The sequence below is a fragment of the Emys orbicularis genome, chromosome 7 (assembly GCF_028017835.1).
Source record: "Emys orbicularis isolate rEmyOrb1 chromosome 7, rEmyOrb1.hap1, whole genome shotgun sequence".
Taxonomy (NCBI): Eukaryota; Metazoa; Chordata; order Testudines; family Emydidae; genus Emys; species Emys orbicularis.
The window spans coordinates 31,554,143-31,572,565 of NC_088689.1; the positions used below are offsets into that span (position 1 = coordinate 31,554,143).

Below are 18,423 nucleotides of genomic sequence, written 5' to 3' on the forward strand. Positions count from 1 at the left end.
TATAAATCATGCACGTTTGCTATCAAAGATTAATACTGAGTACATAATAAAGAGATATTTAGCCTACATTTGTGAAAAGACCCATGCATCTGCTCAACTTTACACACTGTGAGCAGTCCCATTGACTTCACATTGCATAAGATTAAGCATGTGCATAATTCCTTGAAGGATGATGGCATTAATATGTTAAATTTTATTTTAATATAAGATTTACTTTTTTTTAAAAAACAACCAAACATCTACATTTTTAATTTAAATGAATTATTTTGAAGCTATTTACTTTCAAATGATAATACACTAATTTCTAAGGATATGTGAAATTAAAACATACATATCATCATTATTCTACCTTAGCAGAGAAATAAATATGTTGCAATTTAATAATTACAACTTACATGGGACACTTGGACACTGCTGTTATTTCTGCAGTCAAAGTGAGATGTGGTATGAAAAAAGATTCCTTTATCTCTGCAAGTTGTGTTGAACTCACCAATAGAGGAGCTGAATCCAAACATCCCTAGAAATCAGTATCAGTATTTTAACTGTTTGTAACATACCTTTTTTAGCACAAGCATTAATTTCCTACATTCAAACTGGTTATCATAAGATATCTATAAAATACGATTACGTTCCTTTGGCCCCTTTGAAAACCTCCACCTAAATTTTCACTGGACCTGGGACATTTAACAGCATCACCAAGATTTCCACAATTCTAAAGCAATTGCTTTCTCTAGCAAATCAAGGAGCACTACACTGCTGTCATAAAAGTGAGTGACAAAACTCTCATTAGCTATAATGTGAGAAGGATCAGGCACACAATATTTATTATTTTAAAACCTGTCTCATAATTTAAGTACCTTCTGTTTTCCCCAGGTCTCTGAAATATTGTCAGGGTTATCAATATTATCTTCTCCCTCCAGCCATCTGTCTTTTTCAGCATCTTGTGCTAATCCTGCCTTATATTCATCCTCATTATTTTTCTTTGTCAGCCTTCTTCAAACATGGATACAAAACATTTAAATATTATAATTAGAAAAATGTAGCTATAGTTGTTAGATCACACACTATAATCTTCCAATGTAGAACAAATACTTCAAAGTGTTACCTCACAATACACCAGAGTTTGAAACTCGTGGAAGATATCAACAGGATTATAAATTAAAAACAGCCACTTTTTGTAATTATTTGCTTTAGTTAGAATGTTTGGGGAAGGGAGATGCCTACATCAAGGGCAAAACCCATGCTTTTTGTTTTGTTTATCTCTTTTCAAGATACTGATGCTCAATACTTGTATTTGAACTTCTTAAAATCAATTTTCATTACCATAAAATAATTATAGAATTACAAAATTTACAATAGGAAATTTATAAGGACTGATAGAGAATAATCAATCAAAATTTCAGGCAATACCTTAACTAACCACAACCCTAATTTATAAGAGAGCTAGGAAAATATGGATCTAACAACAACACTATAAGTATACTACATTCACCAAATAAATGTCCTTTTCCAAAACTGTATTCCATATAAACCTGGTTATGAAACACATGCAGTTTTGATTGACTGCAGCTTTCTAAATATACTAATAGAAAGTCCATTTCAATTAATGAAATGTCAGAACACAGAAAATACGGTATTAGTTGCACTAGATAAGGGCATCTAGAGTGAAGGGCCATCAACCCAACACAACACCAGTACAATCAGATTGTGTGGGAATTCCCACCTAGGGAACCGGAACCTAGGGTTAGAGTCCTCCCCTCAAACCCAAGAAATCTGGATTCTAACTAAATAGATCCCACTCTCTCCAATGCACGCAACCCTCTCTAAGGTGGTAGACCATCTGCTCCGAATGCCTATCAACTTCACTATGAGAATCATTTTTGACTTTGACCCAATGAAAGCAGGAAAAGACACCTCCCCCTCTCCCCCGGAAGTCCTAAAACACAATCACTGGACAGTGTCAACTGATATCTGTCCTCCACAGGCGTCCTACCCCTTCATATGCCAGATTTGGCTCAGAACAGAATATCATGGAGGCCCATGATGAATTTGGAGGCCTCTGTGCTGTACAAATGACAGCATGAGAACTAGCCTAACATCAAACCAACACAGGAAAGTCAATAGGCTCCAACACAGCTATCTGCAATCTGCAACAGCTATTCCAGCCTAAGAACTGGAATGGTGTATATAGCACCTCTGATGGTGTTTGAGATATTGCATCCAGCTACATTTTTATAAAGTATCTTTGAAAAATTGTATTGAGAATTTACAATTCCTAATTTTACATCTTGACTGGGAGGAGACTCTCCTCTTATGTCTGGAACAGATCAGACCAGCACCCAGAAAGCAGAGAGAGTCTCAGTTGACTGAATAGCTTATTCCACTACCCAACTGCTCTTCTAGTTCAAAAGGTACTTAATATCTAAACTTTTCCTTTCTTTTCATTATCACCAAGTATATATTTTTGAAAAATTATTTGTATTCTTACATTATACAAAATATACTCTCTGTAATATGTGCTACAGATGTAGGCTATCTTTAATTGGCAATTTCAATATAACTCCTTTACACAGAGTTAAAGACATTTCAAAGACACTCTGAAAGGATATCATATCAACTTACTTTTGAAACTGTAATTTTACAGGTGTACTTGTATATTCTTGCTGTCTACGTACAGATTTTATTTGTTTCCAGACTTTTAACATACTATGTATTAAAGAAATATCTTTTTGCTGTTCTAGGTCATACAATTTCTTGGTATCTCTGCAATAAAAATATATAACAAAAAGATAATCTAATTCTCTGATAACAAAAATCAGAGAGTCTATAATTATACTGCCAAACTTCAAGTTTTAAATAGAACACTTATATTTAAAATACTTTATTTCACAGGCACAGACTTAGTTTATTAAAATCTGCATATTCATTTTCCATCGATTCTTTGCACATACACTAGCAGATTTTTTTCAGATACAGCACACAGCAATGTGAATTTGGTCCTTTACCAGCATTAAGTGGGAAAGGGAAGAAAAATATGCAAGAACAGTATGCAGGTTTCTGGAATACAAAAAGATTTACTGTACAAATCTGAAAAAAAAAAAAAAGTCTGGCATGGTGACTAATTAATATGGGAATAAAATGAGAAACCATATCTTTTTCTCTACAGTGACCCATAATTACCCATAATTACTGAGGTGAGGACTGAACAAAGGTAACCTGAGATTCTGGTTTGTAGATATTCAAGCAGAAATTTGTTAAACTGTCAGACTTCCCTGCTTAGTATCTTGGGTGTTACATAGGAGATTAAAAGAATAAGACTGCTTTGTCGTTGTATTACTTTCTGCCTAATAGCCTCTGTATAAATATCAACTATTTTTGTTTCGAGATGGCCTCAAACCAAAACTCTAAAACCAAATGGCCCATAAATTCTGGGGAGGTTCTCATATGGATCCACGTACTTTGCAGGTTGGGCCCATACTTCTTTTTACTTCTCATGATTTGGTGGGCATGTAAGCCTCTTTTCACTACACAAACTGTAGAAAAAATATCTAAAAAGAAACTAAATTCCTGTATTATTAGATGCAAACAATAAAGACTCCTCTGGAGTCTTGTTACTTAGACTGGAGCCCAGACTCTAGGACCCTATAAGGTGGGAGGATCCCAGAGCTCAGGCTGGAGCCTGAGCCCAAACACCTACGAGCCTGAATCAGCTGGCACAGGCCAGCTGCGGGTGTCTAATTGCAGTGTAGACATACCCAAGTTGGTATACAGCCCTGGGCCTGCTCTAAGAGTAGGAGAATTGTAGAATTCCACCAAGAGAAGTGAAGCACCAGACCTGGCACCTCTGTGGGTACACTTAGACAGCCCAGAGAAGCATCACAGGTACAGTTAAGCCTTGAACAGTGACACCTGTTGCCCTTACCCATGCAAGTAGTTCCACAGACTTCAATAGGATTACTTGCATAAGGAAAGAGAATATCTAATATATAAATAGAATTTCTGTGGCATGATATAGCTAAATATATTGTTAAATATATCAAACAACTCTGTTATATCCAATTTCCACATTCACCGTAACAAAAATTTTATATTATAATTTGCATATCATACAACTTTCTTGTTTCCAGTAAGTGAACACTTTCCAGTTACTTGAAAGAGGCTGTTCTACAGCACAACATCATTCCAAAGACAAGCCATCGGGTGCTTTATGGTCTGTGTTTGAAATGTACTGTTTGTCTAAAATATAAGATTCTTGGAGTAAGGACTGTGTATTTCTCTAGGTTTTGTATAGTGCTGAGCATGCTGTTATCACCAAATAATAAAAAAAATTAAATATACTATGCCATGAGACTTTCACCACTATAACTGCTACTGTGCATCAGCTACTGCAGAAAAGTCACATAATGTATTTTTAATTCTGTCTCTCTGTGGGAAAAGAAATTAAATTGGTCATGATAGATGCTGGGAATGGGAAAAATGGAAAATACTGGAAATGTGGACGTGTCAAGTTAAGGTCAGGAACTGTATGAAGAATTTTATTTTTTAAAATTTAAAATTAAACCAAATATAAGCAACTCCAAAATCTATTTCAGCAGCCTTTTATCATCAATATTTAAAAACAAATCCAGAAGCTTATGTACAGTTCTCATAAAAAATGTAGTAGTTGTGTGTTTAGAAAATAGTGCAGTATTACAATAGTTATGCATTATAAAAATGGATGTTTATTAAGGAATTCTAAGGAGTAGATTGAATAGAGATATAAGTTGTCAAAAGAAAACTCAGAACTGACAGTTGCATAGTGTAGTTGTAATATGCTTGGTTCTTTTCAATTACATTACCTTATTTGCCATTGGTAGTCATCTAAAGTTTTCCTGCTCAGTTGGCTTGCTTCCAAACTACTTTCTATTATTTTGGTAGCATTTATTAATGCTTTAAGCTGTAATAAAAATCCCATACATTGTTTTGAAAAAGTTAAAAACTTTTCTGCTGATTAGTGATAAGTTCCTACTGCATTCGGCAAAACTAATAAAAATATTAATATATTATGCTGATGAAATACCAAACATAATCATACCTAAAAGGTACAAAGAAATCCATTAAAGATGAAATGGCAGCTTTACCTTTACTTTTTCTGATTTTTGTACTGTTAATTCAGACCCTTTTGATCCGTTTTTGTATTCGATTTTCAGTGCTACAGAAAACTATAAAATGTAGATTATTTATCAGAGAACCCAAAATGTCATATTCAGGTCTTTCTCAAAGATGTGTATTTTGGCAACTTTGTTTAAAAAAAAATATCAACAGGGAGATCAAAAGGTTTAGGAGTAGTAAACACCATTCTTATCCTGGTATGATTGAGAAGCAACTAAATGAGTGGAAATTTGAATTTCTAGCACTTTGAAGGTTTTCCACATGAGTGTAGTATGGTTACAGCCTGATACTTTTGTTAGTAAAGGTAAAGGGCCAGATTGTCAGTCCCTTAGCCACAACGTTGAGCAGTATAGTTCTACGGAAGTCAATATTAAGGGGCTCACAATCTGGCTCTAAGTAAACAACATCAAATATGCATCTGAATCAGAGGATATTTACTTAGAGAGACTTGACTTTCTAGCATATTGGGAGACTGAACCTTTGCAACCAAATTAAGAGGTATTTTTTCATCATCTTGATCAGTGAATATTTTCATACAAGGCTTCTATTAATAGTAATTAAATATTAACCGCATTAATAAATCCTTGTGAGTCAAACAGAGAATATACCCCTATTTTTCTTAAATGAACTTTTAGGGCAAAGATCTATATTATCTTTTCTTATTTAATTATGAAATGTTCAGTGTCACATAAGCCAATAACCCAACACATCTGAATTAGTTTGAAAAAATGTTTTATAGTGCAAAGATTTAGTTTCACCAGCTGGCAAAATGAGCTGCTAACTACAGGTATAGCCACATTGGGGAGTGTCTCAATTATTCCCATGAACACAAAAATGTTGCCAGCCAATTATGTGTGTCTTCCCTAGACTGAAACTCTCCCCTCTCTTCTCTTATCCCTCCCAGCCTTTACCCCTTAGCCTGTCCTGTCACTACATCGCACCTCACCCTTCTGATTCTTCCCTTCTCTTTTGTACTGCCTGGGTGCCAGCAAGGGGAGAACTGAGAGCACAGAAGAGACGATCTTCCAGCTCTCAAGCTCTACATCACAGTGGTCCCCAGTGACTGGGAAAAGCAATTGCAGGAAGAATCCTGGTCAGCCCCTGTATCCCTGGGCCAGAGTACATTCCGTGCAGATATAATCTGAGAATTTAGGGGCCAGCCTCCAACGAAACTCTACTGAGCATATACACACAGTGATTTACAGAGACTTATACATTTGGCTAAATTTAGGTGGATTTTCACAGGGACAGCAAAAGGCACCTTTCTGAATCCAGGGTGACCTCTACCCTGCTCCAAAGTTTGGGCATGCTAGTTTCTCATTGAAACAGTTATAAGAACATTTTAACATTAGAAAAAATATTTTTCACTAGTTTTGTTCTCAGAAATGGTTGATCCATTTTTCTGAAATTTTATCCCTACCCCCACAAAAAAAATTGACCTGAGGTAGACACCCAGCATAGAATATTTTAGCTCAAAGAGTTTAAATTTGGCAAAATTCTAAGGAACTGAAAACAGGGTCTTATAATGGAAAATTTTAGGCAAATTTAAGAATAGCCTTTGCTGACAGCTCCACCTACAATTCATACGTACATATACATACACATTTCCATCCCCTCCTGAACTGTGCATCTTTTAATTTTGAAACTGTCCACATTAAAAACATGAAGCATTTTCTTACCTTTTCAGATAGCAAGAGAGCTATATTATGCTGTTGTCTGTTCTGAAAGCATTCATAAAGTTGGAGCAACCTAGCAGCCAACACATGTTCTTGGCTGAAAAGAGGATGGTGGCTGAACAATAAACTTGATATATTGAGATCTAGCTGATAAAGTTCTCTTTGACCCCCTGATTTAGTTATGATGCAGCTTTCCAATTCAGGTTGCATTGCCTGTTTTAAAATAAAATAAAATAATGTCTTTATTTCACATATCTTTATAAATACCACGTTGAAAGGCAGTGTTACTTACCAGTAACTGTATCTGTAAGAGTTTTCTTCTTTCAAAATCCAAAACTCTCGTTTCAAAATACAGAGTGATTTCAGTCTGTGGTACTCAACAAAATGGTAGTAACCTTAAACTGCAGTACTTTCTGACTAAAGCTAGACTCAGACAAATAACAGATTCCCCCTTATACAGACAATAAATGTGAAAGGAGACAATCATGTACTGATGTAATAATAGAATTTGCACTAATATGACACTATCCCTCAAGTATCAAAGCACTTTATAAAAAATGGGTAAGCAATTCACTGATCCCATTTTTTTTAAAAAGGTGGAGCCACAGGGCAGTTAAGTGACTTGTTCAAGATCACATAGTAAGTCAGTGACAGAGCCAGGAATAAAACTGTGCTATTTGAGCCAGATGATTTACAAGCCCTGAATATATTTATAAGCAGTGCCTCAGCCGAAGAAGCAGGAAGTTCCATAGTGCTATTCACTTCACCTACAAAAAGCCCAACTAATTGGACTTTATGCCAGTGAAGTACACAGAGGTTATGGGGCAAAATTTAAATCTCCTTTGTACCAGCAGGTCAGGCTACACTGCAGCAACTCTACAGCTATCAGTCTAGTTTATGAGTTGGAATAACTCCTGCCCCTCTCCTTGCAGTAACTGAGTGGTATATTAGGACCACTGGATCTGCATAATTGTAGTCAGTAGCCCACAACATGGGCCATGCCACCACCTTCTATGCCATCCTTTTTGGGCTGTTGAAGAGCCCACTCCCAATCCCCCACTCAAAGATGTTCAAAGATTTCCCTGAATGGCTGCTCTACTCGATAACCTGCTCCACCCACCACTCAAGGTATAACAGATAGCAAGATCTACAGTCCCAAAGAGGAACACAGAACTTTTTGTTAGCAAGTATCAGAACCATGCTTAAAGCGGCTAAGTAAATTCTACTGACTCATTGTGGCGAGATATGAAGTGGGCATGACCATGTGGTCAGAAAGAATGAGCGGCAAAGATAGGGATGTCTTGCAAGGAACTCTAGAAACAGTCAGGCTTGGGGAGAAAGCTTAAAATGAGGTTTATGTTCTGTTATTTGTTACCAAAAAGCCAAATCCAAGAAAAAGGGTAAATCTGACCTAATACAAAGTATTTACACTTTATCTGATGCTGGATGGGAATGCCACAGGCTCAAAGAGGCCAAATGTGTGCCTTAACTAGAGTGGCAGGTCGGTTTTGTATGCTTGGATTAAATTACTCTTAAAAGAATTGGATTTATAAATATTCAAGAAAAAATGGAAGATATTAAAATACATTAATTTCAGACTAAACTATATACTCTTATGGGTTGCATTAAACCTCACTGAAATTGGTTAGTGTAACAACCACCTTTCATTCAGGTTAAGTATAAAAAACAATTGAGCTACTTTATGCAACCAGATAGCTGAAACAATAGAAGCATCACCCAAAATATGGATACATAACAAGGCTTGAGTAACCATGTGGCCCAAGAGGTTTCCCTGGCCACTGATAAAGCAAATGCAAGGGCTAAGGCATTAACTGGTGGAACTGTATATGCTTGTGTGTGAGAGAGAAGCAGCAGCAGCAGCAACACCAGAGAAGCTGAGAAAGAAGGCAGCTGAAAGCTGAGGACATTGCCACACAAGAACTGGTAGTATGTGAGCTCGAGGAAAAGCTGAGAGACCACTTTCAGGCTATGTGTTAGCTGGAAAGGGGCTTGGAAGAGTGAGCAAAGAAACTACTCCTGCCTCCTGCTGCTTGATTCCATCTGTGTTCAAGGAAACAGGTCTTTATGTACATATTTGGTAAATAAATAGGATTGCATCGAAGAAATACCTCACTCTATCATCAACTTCTCCTCTTAATGGAAACAACCTGCTACAACCAGATTTTGGCTACCTGCTCAGGTCAAAAGGTAATAATGCTGTAGAATCCTCAGTGCACAGACTTTTCTGATTTTTTAAATTAAGTGATGAACAGTCTGTGCAATATCAAATGGTTCCATCTAAACAATATTATCACCCCTTCCCGACCCATTCTTGGGACTGACACTCCACGAAAGGTACTTTGAATACTGCCTAATGAAATATTTTGCCATGAAAAAAATACAAGCTATTAATTTTTGTTACATTGTCTAGATAAAGTCCCCTGAATAACTATAGCTGTAAAAAGTAGTAATAGCTGACCTTCTTGTATATTGTCTTTAATCCTGGACCAGTCTTAAGAGGAAAACTTTTTCTGAAGTTTCGTGATTGTTTGATTGGAGAAGGTAATGAAATTATTTCCCCACTTTCTTCAAACCAGTTTTTGCCCTTGTTAGAAATATTTCAGAAGTTCAATATATGTATGACATGTTACAAAATTCTATACATTTCATTTACTGATTTTATTTTACATTTTACTTACAACATTTTTAGCTTTTAATAGAACAATATATTTACCCCTTCTTGCTTCAGAAGACGATTTTCCATTTTGTTATAACTTCTCCTACAAATTTCTGGTTTTCTTGGAATATACAATCCTTCATCTTCTAGGATGCGTGGCATCATGCCTTTTGGTAGTTTAAAGCTGTGAACCACTTGAGAACAACAATTACTGCATGTAAATTTTCAGCTAAAAGTGATGCAAATAAAATGTAAAACTAAAATTTAAAAAAATAAGTATTTGTACTGGTCTAATTTTTTTACTTGCAAGCATAAAGCGAAAGAGTGATCAAAAGGATTGTTCTTGATGCTACTGTAAGTAATATTCCATAACTATTTCTAACACAAGAACATAAGTCATATAAGTAATTCTGATAAAATCAGACTGTTCCCAATCCTGTCAGCTTTCTTACTGCTGGAAAAGAAGGCTCCCAAGGAGTCAGCTGGCACAATGACTGAACTACCCTCTCAACCTAAGGGATGACTCCTCCAGGTGAGGGTTAAGAAAGATTTGGCAGTGCGGTGTGAGGAAGTGTACTGCTGTTGTTACCTGTGCTGAACCACATCTATGAATTAATATTACTACTATACTTTGCATTTATATAGCACATTTCATCTGAGCATATAAAAAATACACAAGGATGAGCATTATTATCCTTATTTTACAGATGAGGAAACTGAGGCACAGACAAGTTTAGTGACTAGCCCAAGGCCACAAAGGTTCTGAACTGATGTCAGTGGAAGTTTTTCTATTGATGTTGATAGGCTTTGGATGATGAGTTGGTGGCAGTATTAGGAGTAGATGCTTGGATGCTTTTGGAGGAGGAGATGGCCCATATACAGGATGATCTTTCCAGAATCAGGGTATCCCTCCAACCTAAATCTGAGCTAAAATATGAGGATCTGGTTTTGAACACCTAATTTATTCCAATTATCTCCTGACATCACCTCCCAGTCTTCTAAGTGGAACAACATAAAAATACAAGAATGTAGCAACCAATGGCTCTCAAAACTGGAAACTGGAATCAGAACAACTAGAAACCTGTTACAACTGTTCCAGGTGGGAACACTTAGAGCTTTCATTGACTTACATTAAAATTCCCTTATTTCCTCTGTACTGTAGTTCCCTCGTTAAATCAGCTGCAAGATAACCATAACCCTATTCTTGACAGAGCATACACCTCACAGTTCCTCACTATGTCCACGACTACTCTCCTCCTCTAACAAGTAAAGATTAATTGGTTATCTAGGCCCTCATTGAGATCAGATGATTTATTAAAAGAAACCTTTATCATCAAAAAGAACGAGGAGTACTTGTGGCACCTTAGAGACTAATGAATTTATTTGAGCATAAGCTTTCGTGGGCATGCATCCGATGAAGTGGGTTTTAGCCCACGAAAGCTTATGCTCAGATAAATTCGTTAGTCTCTAAGGTGCCACAAGTACTCCTCATTCTTTTTGCTGATACAGACTAACACAGCTACCACTCTAAAATCTTTATCATCATCTGGCTCTGTGTATTATTCTTAGATTCTATACAATCTTGGACATATCAGTACGCCGTCTCCCTCTGGAGTTAATGGAAGCTTTGTTATTGACTTCATAGGGAGCAAGGTTAGGCTCCTTAATTTTATTGTACTCTATACTTCCAATAAAAATATATTTTTTTAAAAATCAAATTAAGATTTCCCCCCTACATTTCTTTTAACTGCGATTCATTTTTTTTAATGGCTTGACGGCCCTAAAAAAAATCCCTCAAAGTTAAAAAAAATTCTCATTATTAAATATATATAGTTTAGATTAGTAAATTTAGGAATTTAGATTAGTATTGTATAATTTGTAACATTTTGGGGACTGTTTTTTTAACTCTTATTTGTCTTTAAAATACCTAAAATACTACACATTTGGTACCGTATAAATAATAATTACTTTTTTTTCTGGCAAGAACACTGATTTAACGGTTTAGCTGATCACTACAATTTCCTAAAATTCTCCCCATCTTCTTCTAGTCCATTTTGTCAACTGCTATGGTGGCAATTTCTGTCCAGCCATGAGATATGTACTGAAGCTGCAGTTAAGTTAAGGCAATAGATAAGTTGGTATGGGTTAATGTAGATACAAAGGTATGTGGCTAGTGGCAGATGGTTAAGATGATTAGATGATATGAGCTGAGAGATAAGATGGTAGATGGTTGCAATTAAGGATCTGAATCACATACCCTCCTTTATTTGCACAATTTATGAAATAATTACACATTTTTGTCATGTAATTTTTGCTTTTTGTAAAATTGAGCTTAGTTCAAATGCCAGAGCTACTAGACTAGAGCACAGATACAGATCTATCTGCATTTATATCTGCAGACTGGATTCAATATTGGCTCTGAAAGTTTACTTTATTCTTTATCTTCACTTAATTCACCCTGAGAACTGCACATGCCATAATGCTAACAACACTAATGCCATTCATCATACACTTAATAATTTTCCTAATTTTATATGAAAGGCACAATACCTGGAGAACTGCTTGGCACAAAAAGATGTTCCCATTGCTTGTTAATCTGCAGTTCATTGCATTCATATTCAGCAGCTTTCACTTCAAGCACATCTGGCAATAAAACTTCTTCCACACTGTCAAGCAGAGGACTACTTTCATCATTCAAGACATCAAGATCTCGATGACTGTCATGTATTAATTTCTGCTGTTCATCAAGAAAATCAATTCCATATACACACAAATTAACAGAATGATGTGATATATATGATAAATATCCACATTAGCATAAAAGGATTGCTCGATAAATTAATCTAAATGGACACAGTAATCCTCAGGAAAAGCAAATTTTCTGTTTTGTTTCCCTTGCCTATCTATATTATTTCTATAATGCGTATCACTATAGTATCTAAGTGCTGAACAATGAAATAGCCTTCAAACCTAGTTGTACCTTCCATGATAGAAGAGACAGAAAATCCCTGAACTTTGAGTGACATAACTCAGAGTAACCCATCATCCAGAATTCTTTTTTTTTTTTTCTTATCTCCAAGAGAGCAAAACATTTTGCACAGAAAGTTAAAAAAAAAAAAAAAGCTGGCTCTCTGATTAGGAGAAAATGAGCCTCCTTCATATCCTAGAGAAACCAGAATAACATATAGACCTGTAATACTTGAAAGTTTATATATTTTACTATTTTGTGTGACATTTTTTATATTTCAGAAAGGAAACAGATTTAAACTAATGTATGACCATTTTATTCTGAAAAACAAACAACATTTATTATTTAACTACAGTAGCACCTACTGTGCATTAGGTCTTTCCAAACATTCATGAAACACATTCTGTGTTCTAAGAAGCTCACAGTCTAAGGAATCTAAGTTCAATGGGGCTATTCTCGTTTCTAATTTAACCACGAGTGACAGTTTGGGGAATCTATGTACAGCTTATGAATTCTGTTTGAAATTGGTAACTTTCTATATGTATGTATGTCAGACTGCAAACTGCACTTTTTTGGAGGAGGTGGCGCTCATCTGCTTTCTCTGCTGTCTTTGCTAGACTGAAATTCCAAGAAGTAGTGACATAGGGCCAACAATGGAGGGTCGTTACACTTTTATGGTCCTTTATATACATGTATACCCCTTGGACAAGGAGCTGGCTACCACCCTGGACAAACCAGTTTTTCAAGTTTGAATTTGGTATGAGGGTAGAGGGAGATAACTAAGCAATGGATCACTGGTGGGAGACTGAATACCTGATGAGACTGATCAGCGTGCTACAAAGGAGGTTATAAAAGAAAGGGTCTCTCACCAGCCATTTTGGAGAAAGAGGGAAAAAAGACCAGAAGTAGGCTGCGGGAATGAGAGGGACTCCATGTTCTGAAAGAGAAGCCATGTGCAAGAGGGAAGGAGGAGAGGAAGGATGGATGGATCCTAGACTCCTTAAAAAACTCTGACCTGACCCCAAAGAATGCTCAAATGTGGTGAGGAAACTGAAGCAGAGAAATGTGTACAGGATTTTTATTATTCTATCCAGATCCCTCCATTTCTTGTGCTATCTAAAGTAAAGAGTAATTTTGTTAGAAACCTTTGCAAAGCCTGGTGGTTATGTGCTTCAACTATCACATAGCCATGGAGAGGTAAATGTACCCACAAAGTACCCACAAGGTTGGAGCTCTGCTTAAGCAACTGGTGTCTTGGAGGAGTCAGCACTGGTCCTTGAGGCTTACAGCAGCTGAACCATGAGGTCCCACTTCCATGAAGGTGTAACAAAGTCTCTTCCCATAAGTGTGCCAAAGAGGCTAAAGAAAGATACAGTGCTGGAGTCTACTCAAACCCAGGGAAGCTTAAAGCACATGGGTCTAGCACAGGGGTGGGCAAACTTTTTGGGCCGAGGGCCACATCTGGGTGGGGAAATTGTATGCAGAGCCGGGGCAGGGGGTTGGGGTGCAGGAGGGGTGCGAGGTGCAGGCAGGGGGCTTAGGGCAGGGAGTTGGGGGGCGGGGTGCAGGAGGGGTTAGGGCTCCGGCACGGCACCGCTTACCTAAAGCGGCTCCGGGGTGGCAGCAGCGTGCACCAGGGCCAAGGCAGGCTCCATGCATGCCTGCCCTGTCCCCGGCTCCACGCCGCTCCAGGAAGCACTGCGGCCCCTGGGGAAGGGAGGGGCGGAGGGCTCCGCATGCGCTGCCCTTGCCGCGCCTCCAGAACCTCCAGCGGTTCCCAGCAAATGGGAACTGTGGGAGGCGGTGCCTGGAGGGAAGGGCAACACACGAAGTCCTCTGCTCCCCCGCCTGGGGGCCGCAGGGAAGTGGTACCAGCCGCTTCTGCAGAGCGGCGTGGGGCCCGCGGAGCCACGAGGGGCAATCCCACAGGCCGGATCCAAAGCCCTGAGGGGCTGGATTCGGCCCGTGGGCCATAGTTTGCCCACCCTGGTCTAGCATTTGGAGATTCAAATGCAGCAGTCTGGTGAATGTCTAACATGGGGAAGCTTCACCAGGGCTGTGGCAACATAAAAAGTATTTGCAGTATTGGGGCCTTAGTTTATTTTAAACTCTACACACTACACACACAAAAGATATTGAGCTCTAGTTGTAGAAAAAGATAGACTACTGATGGATTTATCTTACTATTATTTTGTTCTGCCTTACCAATAGTTTACTATGATGTCACTTTAAATCTCCAATGTTTTTATAATCCTATGATGCATAGTTGTTTATCCTTTATACAATCCAAATGTTGCATATTATTTAATAATACCAGTGATGTGCATTATAATTTATACAAAAAGTAAGACAAGGTCCCTATCTCGATAAGCTTATAACCAAGTGTTGAAGAGTCAAGACATGATCAACAATGTTTTAGGAGAATTAATGAAACAAAACAAGAGAGGACACACTTCTCGGAAGGGCATTTTGATTGTGTTTTATTTTATAGGCATAAATTATGGGTAGCAAATATTTGAGTTATAAAGTTAACCTTTTTTTTTCTTTTATATAAATAACTCTTTTGTGCTCAGGAGCAAGACTGGCAATAGAAGCACTTTAACAGCGATCAATGATTGAAAGCCAGCTAACTGAAACAAGTTTTGAGGCGGGATTCATAGGAGAGGAAGTTTTTTGGGGAGACATGAAAGGAGGCACAGAATTACCTGGGGAAAGAGAAAATGTGCCTAGATACTACAGTGATGGGTGCTTTACAATAGTTGATAGATGCTTGAAGGAGAGTGGCATTAGTTAAATTAAGAATACACAAGGACAATTAGATAAATATGAGATTTTTTAAAGGAATTTAGATGACTTTCATGAAGAAAAAAATACTATACCTGGTATGTATTTTTGTCCAAATCTTTTAATTCTGAGCCTTCTTCACCAGTCATAATAAAAAATGTAAAGCCGTCATCTGATAAGATTTCTGTCTAAGGATGAAAAACAAACAAACAAACCCCAAGCAAAAACACTAATCTTCAGCAATCATTATTATTATGTAGCTATGTAAAAATCTTGTATGTAACCAGAAAAAAAATCTTTTTCAGATTTAGGAGTCTAAAATTGTTTTGATTTTCAGTAACTTATCAGAGATCGCCACAAGAAGAAGTTACTTACCTTGTGCAGTAATGATGGTTCTTTGAGATGTGTCCCCCTATGGGTGCTTCATTCTAGGTATATCTGCGTTGCTGCACTGCTGATTGGAGAACTTTTGTAGCAGTGTCCGTTCAGCCCATGCATGCGCTGCCCTCTACCTCAGGCTCTGCCAAAGGCAAATCCTCCTCAGTTCCTTCTCTACTGAAGAGTTATTGCCAAGAACTCTGAGGCAGAGGGGAGGTGGGTGGGTCGTGGAGCACACATAGGGACACACATCTCAAAGAACCATTGTTACTGTACAAGGTAACTTCTTCTTCTTCAAGTAGTGTCCCTATGGGTGCTCCACTGTGGGTGAGTCCCAAGCAGGACCTCCCACTGAAGGATGGGGCTTCAGAGTCGAGTCTGTCATGGATGATAGAACTGTGGTGCCGACTCAGGCATCTGCAGGAGAGTCCCCCAATATGGCATAAGTGTGTGCAGATGCTCAGGTAGCTGCTTTGCAGATTTCTGATATAGGGATACCCTGGGCAAAGGCAACAGACAAGAGACTGATCTCATAGAGTATACTGTGGATGGGGGTGCTAAATTGTGAATCTGGTAACAGAGTTTGATATAGTTCAAGACCCATTTGGAGAGTCTTTGAGCTGAAATCGCTGGGCCTTTCAACCTATCCGCAATGGAGAGGAAGAGTCTTGGAGATTTTCTAAAAACTCTTCTCCTGCCAAATAGGCTAAGGCTCTCCTAACATCGAGCATATGGAGCATGGTTTCCCTATCCTCCTGATGAGGCTTGGGATAAAAGGTTGGAAGGTGAATCAGTTGGTTCACGTGAAATGCAGAGGTCACCTTGGGAGTGAACTTCGGATGTGGTCTAAGCGTGACTTTGTGAGGGAAGAACACTGTGAAGGAGGGATTCGCCAGAGCCGCTATCTCCCCTATCCTTCTTGCCAAGGTGATGGCGATCAGGAATGTTTAGAGACATTGATACCATTATACACAAACAAACTTACCAAAAATAATTCCATCAATAATAATCAAAATTTACAGATAGACAAAGTAAGAAAAATGCTGCTTGAGAACTTACGAGTTTGATTTAAGGGTATTTACTTTGTAAGTTTTGACATATGATATTGAAAATTTGTGTTTTAACAGTTATAAAGCTTTGACTTTTTGAATGTCAACACCTACTGTAATTAAATAATTATTGCTCACCCCCTGTTGTCTGACCCCCATAATTTCCTGCAATTGTGAAAATTTAAGTCAATAAAAATGGGGCAAATGCTTAAAAATAAACGCTATTATCTATCAAATTTATAAAAAATAAAATAAAATAAAATTCTGCCAAGTCTGGCCATTATGCACAACATTCTGCACCTCTCTTGTGCAGGATCAAACCTTATGAATCACAAAAAAGTCAGAAAATGCAAATGCAGCATTCAGGTTATACAGTTAAGCTCATAAAAATTCAAAAATTCAACAGTTAACATTTCAACAGTAAGGTTAATTTGGCTGCAATGGATATCTGGAATATTTATATATACATTCCATAACAAACAGCAATATATTAACCAACAAATTAGTAACAAAATGTGAGTAGATGCATGTCATGCAACATAGTTAAAGATACTATTGGAAATTTAACTCATGCATTTTTTGCACTGAACTGAATATAATGTATATAGCTTACTTATTTTGTTTACTATTTGCAATATTTGTAAAATTTATTACCTCAGCCCTCACTTCAAGGTTTTTCTGATATATTTTAGTATCAGAGAGGTTTTTGTCTGTGGACTTTTCTTGTACAACCTAAAACAAGAGGTATAGTATTATACTTATTTTCTACAGAAACAACCGACACAACCATTGTTCTGAAAAGCATGCAGAAAGTCAAAAACTTAATTCACTTACAACTTTTACAGATCTTATACTTGACTTTTGGAGGTGTTCCAAACAGTGTGGCACAGCAGAAAAGTTTTCTAAATTGACTGAACTTTCAGCCTTTCACACACACAAAAAAGGTAGCTTGTTGCATGTTTCACTTGAACAATAAATTACAAGTACAAGAAAAATAAGTTACCTTGTATGTTTTCAGTTTCTCTCTTACTCTACCTCGTAATGCTTCAGTTACACTCCTTCGTTTTTCTACATCAGCCACATCTAGTGTAAAGCCAGCATAGCACAACATTTTTAACACACCTTCTTGTGATACTAAATGCTATTTTTTTTAAGTATATTCTGCAGTGCATAGCCCTTTTACTATTAATTATTTATAGTGAATAGAATGGTCTTCTTATGAAAAGTATTAGATAGAAATACAAACTAAAATAGTGTTCATCAGGTAGTTTTATAGATGTAAACAGAATCACCAAGATACAACTAGAATCTTGTAACATGTACAATTTGTAGGAATATTTATTTATTTATTTTTTTAAATCCTGGGTGTCTGAAAAACACAGATGTCCAGGATCCAATTTTCAAACTGGCTTCTAAAGTTACATACAAAAAATTTCAGAAAGGAGAACCCTGACTACTAGCTACCATATTAATGCATACTCATGCTGATTCGAGGCATAACTACAGGAACAAAAGCAAAATATGTGGCCCCTTGAGCCCAATTTGAAAATTTGATGTCTGTTAATTTACCATTTTATACTGAATATACAAACAAACATTCATCCAAACCTCCCTTATCTTTCCCCCACGCATTCAAATAAGAAGGATCAAATAATTTAAACTCAGCAGCTGCTTCCTGGCTTAGCTGCCTCCCATGCTCAGTGCATGGATTTGCACTGACTGCTGTGAACAAGGCCACTC

The 18,423-nt window shown here is 37.3% G+C and overlaps 1 protein-coding gene across 1 annotated transcript in view; it reads right to left on the reverse strand.

Moving 5' to 3' along the window:
* CC2D2B (coiled-coil and C2 domain containing 2B) overlaps positions 1 to 18,423 on the reverse strand; it is a 96,824-nt gene that overhangs the window by 68,655 nt on the left and 9,746 nt on the right. The window contains exons 4-14 of the mRNA XM_065407632.1: positions 17,687 to 17,766; positions 17,338 to 17,415; positions 15,352 to 15,444; positions 12,055 to 12,241; positions 9,562 to 9,698; positions 9,307 to 9,432; positions 6,831 to 7,040; positions 4,839 to 4,936; positions 2,623 to 2,763; positions 858 to 993; positions 396 to 517 (exon numbers count right to left, since the gene is read on the reverse strand). Of these exons, the coding sequence (XP_065263704.1) occupies positions 396 to 517; positions 858 to 993; positions 2,623 to 2,763; positions 4,839 to 4,936; positions 6,831 to 7,040; positions 9,307 to 9,432; positions 9,562 to 9,698; positions 12,055 to 12,241; positions 15,352 to 15,444; positions 17,338 to 17,415; positions 17,687 to 17,766 (1,408 nt within the window). The remainder of the gene's footprint in view (positions 1 to 395; positions 518 to 857; positions 994 to 2,622; positions 2,764 to 4,838; positions 4,937 to 6,830; positions 7,041 to 9,306; positions 9,433 to 9,561; positions 9,699 to 12,054; positions 12,242 to 15,351; positions 15,445 to 17,337; positions 17,416 to 17,686; positions 17,767 to 18,423) is intronic.